The sequence below is a fragment of the Austrofundulus limnaeus genome, unplaced genomic scaffold (genome assembly GCF_001266775.1).
Source record: "Austrofundulus limnaeus strain Quisiro unplaced genomic scaffold, Austrofundulus_limnaeus-1.0 Scaffold616, whole genome shotgun sequence".
Lineage (NCBI taxonomy): Eukaryota > Metazoa > Chordata > Actinopteri > Cyprinodontiformes > Rivulidae > Austrofundulus > Austrofundulus limnaeus.
The window spans coordinates 97,394-102,425 of record NW_013953018.1 but is presented as its reverse complement, the minus strand read 5'-3'; the positions used below and the strand labels follow the sequence as shown (position 1 = coordinate 102,425).

Sequence of the window (5,032 nt, the reverse complement as noted above, 5' to 3'; positions counted from 1 at the left end):
CTCTTGTATTAAGCTGCAGTGATGTGCAAACTTCCAGACTGTGGGATCAATAAAGTTTTGTCTTATCTGATTTTATCTTAAAAAAAAGTTTTTAGTCGGTAGATAACTGTGTTTTTGCTATGAAACTACAAACATGGCTGAACGGGGTGGAGTCGAACACTCAGCGACCTGGAGGGGCGGGGTGTGAAATATCTCACTTGCATTTAAAGAGACCGCACCAAAACAGCTTGCTCTGAGGCGCAACTCAGAACAGGGGTAAAGCATGGAAAGCAAGGAGCCTGTGGAGCAACAAAAACAAGGAATTAAGACCAAAGCGTTGCAGTTTTATTTTAAATAGACCATAAGTGAATGATTTAGACGTGAAAAAGAAGGATTTAAAAGCATGATATGAGACCTTTAATTTGCCATGCTTTTCGGCTGATAGCTTCTTTTGTCTTGAAACTCAAAAACTTTACTATGATGGAGTGAGGTGGCTTGCCTTCTGGTGGTCGAGGCCCCAATGAGCGATGTGCTCTTTCAATATGGATGTTGGCTAGGCCATCGGAGAGCTTTAATCCGTCTCGGAGGAGACTCTTTATGAATGCTGCCACCGTAACGTATTCACTTTCAGCCCCCTCTGGAACTCTGTAGATTCTTACATTTTCATGCCTGGATTGACTCTCTAGCTCAGTTAGTTTATCTTCTAGCTGTATGTTCAGCTTCAACATGTCAGTCAGAACCTCTTCTGAGTTCTGTCCTCTAGCTTCCCAATGCGCTCTTCCGCTTCACTCATTCTATTATTGACCTTGGTTAATTTTTCTTTTATCGATTCCAGTTCTTTGTTTTCTTTTCGAAATCCTCTCAGCTCTTGCAGGATCAATTCCATGTCGCCCTTTGTTGTGGACTCGATGCTAGCTCCTCTGCTACTTGTTAGCTTTAGCCTTCGTAGTTGTTCCCTCTTACCTCGTTGCCCAGAGGAAGTCAAAAGGATATCCCAGTGAGCATTTAACCCCCTTCTCTTTATGAACTCAAACATTTACAGATTACTCCATTTGCTTTGGGGGTTACTTACTTGGATTCCGTCAGGAGCGCCTTCACAACGTTGTTGTGACCGGAAGTTGTCTACTCTCATCGCATTTTCTCCACCATCTCTACCTAAATCACTTCCTAATCCCTTCCGTCCCCTCATCCCTTCGCCCATTCCTCCTTCCCTTTATCCACTCCTTCTTTTCATCCACACTTTCTTTTCGTCCCTTAATCTCTTCATCATCCCCTCATCCCTTTTCTCCTCCATCTCTACCTGAAAACTGCCTCCTAATCCCTTCCATTTCAGGTTCCAGCTGTGGGGGTTCTACGCAGGCTCAGGAGAGCTTTTACTGAAGACTGTGCCCCACTCTGATTCTTTTCGAGTCTTCATGCACGCACCTCCTCAGACATCTCGTCATTCATCCCTTCGTCCCTTCCTTTAATAAATTCTTTAAACTCGTTTCATGGCGTGGTCCTTGCTAATGAACTCTTTATAGGCAAATACTAACCGGAGTCTCACGTTCCCAACTTATTTATTATGACCCCTGCATGCAAAGTGGTGGTCATATTGTTTTCATACTGTTTATTATTATTTTTCTTTCTCTTGTTATTTATTTATTTTTTTCCCCAGAGATTTTTGGTCTACCGTAATGAAGGAATTTATTGGGGTTGTTCACTACTGATTTATAAAGACACTACACATTGTATAGTCTTTTATTAGGTGAACAGTAATATCTTTTTATAATGTGGTTATTTCTGATTGAATTGATGATTTTATGTGCAGACTGGGTTGTGGAATTCTTGATCAGGGTTCCACACACTCAGGAGGCTTTTAGTGAGATACATGTCTGATTTAAAACAACACATATAAGAAGCATGATCAAACATTAGGGTGAGGAATAATGTCGGACATTTTTGACTCCATATAAAGGTAGCCTGCYCCCTTTAGCATACAGTATGTCATGAGGCGGAGTCAGGATGTGAAGGGGTTTGTTTGCTGAATGGGTTTCCGGGTTCTGGCCACTGCTTGGCTGATGCCTGTTGGAAGGCACATAAAAAAGCTAAACAGTTGACAGCTGTGTCCGAATGGTTTTGTATGGCTCACTGAAACATTCACGTGTCATTATTAACTGGTATTAGATCTGAACAGGTAAAGGGTAATGAACACTGCTTATATTTAAACAGCAACACAAACGGTTTTGGTACAAGTGTAGATGTGGCCAATTTACACTGCACCAGTCAACTGTTTTACAATAGACTCTATATTTGAGGTGGGGGCTCCATCTGAAAAGGGTGTTTCTGGACGTTTAAAAATGCTTATAATCCCAAAACTATTTCACAGATGAGCACCCCAAACGATAAATCTGTTCTTGTGACGTCTGAATTCTGATGCATTGGTGCTGTGTGCATGTGCAGGGGTCATATATGCTACCGCTATATGGTATCTAGTTAATTAGTTTAAATTTAAAATTTCCTAACCTCTGTGCAGACATGGTGCTCTCTGACGCAGAAGTGTTGTCTGCCAGAACTGGCCCTAAGAGTTACACTGCCTTGTTCTCCCTAGTGTTTGGTTTACTTAGTGACTGAAAATATTCCTCCTTAACCTGGTTGAAGCTGACAGCAGTGAACTTGTACTTTATTGATTTTTGAAGAAAATAATAATAAAAAAGCTTTAGTAGGGATTTGTTATCAAAGTTGTTGTAATTCTGTAAGGTTACTTCAACTATAAACTAAAACCTAAATATTTACCACAGGCACCTTTCATATATTTTCTTATGATTCAGGAACAATTCAGGCTATGTAGAGAACACTGACAAAAAATGAAAATCTGAATATTGGGACTTATTAACTGTTGTATTTTGTTCTCTTTTTTTTTGTTCAGGAGAGAAGAGTTGAGAAGAAAGCCAACAAGATGGCGTTCAAGGAGGAAAAAACTCGACAGGAAAAGCAAATGTTGAACTTGAGAACAAACATTCAAGGCATGAGTCTTTAATCTGCAGAATGCAGATTAAATTGGACTTTCTTCATTTATCTAGAAATGGTTAATTGAAAAGAGCAAAAAGGAATTTCACATCCTCTGAAGCAGCTTGGGAAACCTGATCGAAACTCGATTTCTGTCTGCAGGTGAACAGTCAGTAAGTTTCATATCTTTATTAAAAGCATAATTCAGATTGAAATTTGTCATCTGTCCTTTTTCCAAAGTTAATGAAGATTATCAGTCTTCAGAGCAGAAAGTGTACGGCAGGGCAACGTGTTAACTTTCCTGCTCTTATGCAAATGAATGTGAAGTGAAGCCAGGACATTTTCTGTGCTGCTTAAAGTCAGTGTGTGACCTGTTAAATCAACATGGTGCAACAGAAATACATTTTTTTGTTTATGGAATACAAATTTATTGAAATAGTAGCAGCTGAATACAGACTTTTAATAAAATATATAAACACATTCCCTTCAAAATAAAAATGAGCAACTCTGTTCAACTCTGCTCAAACAAAAAGACAAAAAATCATCACAGATCCAGTTTTGCAGRTCACACATTTTTCAGCAGCAGATGATTGTTTTGGGTGTGGGAGTTTGAGCAAACGTCAAACATTTTTCTGTCATTGCAGCAATCACTAAATATATATCCTGGCTGTTTAAGGGTTCTATCTTAAAAGGCAGTATAATGTGTTACCATCCTATTGCAGTTCACAGATATTAAAAAGAATATTTGTATACATTTTTGCTTATGGAGCTAGAACAAAAAGATTTCCTCGCAACAAATAAACATTTGGTTACAGCTCATAACATTGCCAATACTGCTCTTAATCTATTTTGTAGTGCAAATAATCAATCCAAACTTCAGAGCATTAATCTGGTCAGTACAAATGCACATGTGGCAAAAACTGTTCACATATAATACCTGCTGTTTGCAGATGGGTGACCTGCCACTGAAATAAAAGCATAAAATTTGACACAGACCACAATACTTCACACAATTAACAAAATACCTTTGGATTATAATCTCATTTTAATAGAGTGCAAATTACAAATGTCTGGAAGGTGATGAGAAGATCAGCTTGTTTACCTGATCTGTCTCACTGTCTCTCTCACTCACTTGACTGTAAAATTAGAACGTTCATCAGTGCTTCTGATCTGGCTGCTTAAAAGAAAAACCTGAGTATGTTCAACTTCCTGAGAGTATAATTTTAGCCTCTAATTGTGACCCCTGAGATATGTTCGAGCTTAGCTTTGCATTAAAACTTCCTGCTTCTGTTTCAACCCTGAAAAAAGTTAGTTAAAAGACCCTCTTTTTCTCAGAATAACCAGTGACCATGTCTCCATCTCCCATATCCAACAACACAAAGTGTGGGGAGTCGTACGGTGATATGGACCCTCTTTCCTCTTCTTGGGAACTGACAGAAATGCACTCGATCTGAACATCTGCAGAGTCGTTATCTGTCCTGTTTTCTCCAGATATCAAACCCAAAGCTTCCAGTTCCTGGTTGCCGTCCTGCAGTTGTCTTCGTGTCTCTTTGTAGAGATGTGTGTCAGAAGGGACGGAGTTGGAGCCACTACTGCTCATATGGTAGCTCTCTGGGTAACATTTGACTTCTGTTTTGATCACTGAGGTCTTGTAAGGCTTGTACATAGAGACTGGACTCATCACTGCCGTAACAGTATAATGCACGTTGGTGTGGTTAGCTTGAACCGTCTGTCAAGTGGGACAAGTAGACTTGTTATCAGCATAGTGTGTCATCAAGATTAAAAAACAATTATGTATCATTGATAATAATACCTCTGTCGAAAGGCAGAATCAGACAGTTATGTTTTTGTGCATTTGTTTGTTAGCAAAATATCTCAAATTAGAAATGGCAGTAGCTGAAAGTGATTCATCCCATGATATTGCACAATATCACCATATTTTTAAATGTTTGACCTTGAGGCAAGTGAAATGTACACTCACCGGCCACTTTATTAGGTACACCTGTCCAACTGCTCGTTAACACTTAATTTCTAATCAGCCAATCACATGGCGGCAACTCAGTGC

General features: G+C 39.3%; 2 protein-coding genes across 2 annotated transcripts in view; one reads left to right on the top strand and one right to left on the bottom strand.

Moving 5' to 3' along the window:
- Positions 1–3,182, top strand: part of ltv1 (LTV1 ribosome biogenesis factor) — a 47,954-nt gene extending 44,772 nt beyond the window's left edge. Inside the window, exon 11 of the mRNA XM_014027099.1 lies at positions 2,888–3,182. Coding sequence (XP_013882553.1) covers positions 2,888–2,998 — 111 coding nt within the window. The 3' untranslated portion in view covers positions 2,999–3,182. The remainder of the gene's footprint in view (positions 1–2,887) is intronic.
- A 350-nt stretch (positions 3,183–3,532) lies between these two features.
- ifngr1 (interferon gamma receptor 1) overlaps positions 3,533–5,032 on the bottom strand; it is a 22,746-nt gene continuing 21,246 nt past the window's right edge. The window contains exon 7 of the mRNA NM_001360877.1: positions 3,533–4,696. Coding sequence (NP_001347806.1) covers positions 4,280–4,696 — 417 coding nt within the window. The 3' untranslated portion in view covers positions 3,533–4,279. The remainder of the gene's footprint in view (positions 4,697–5,032) is intronic.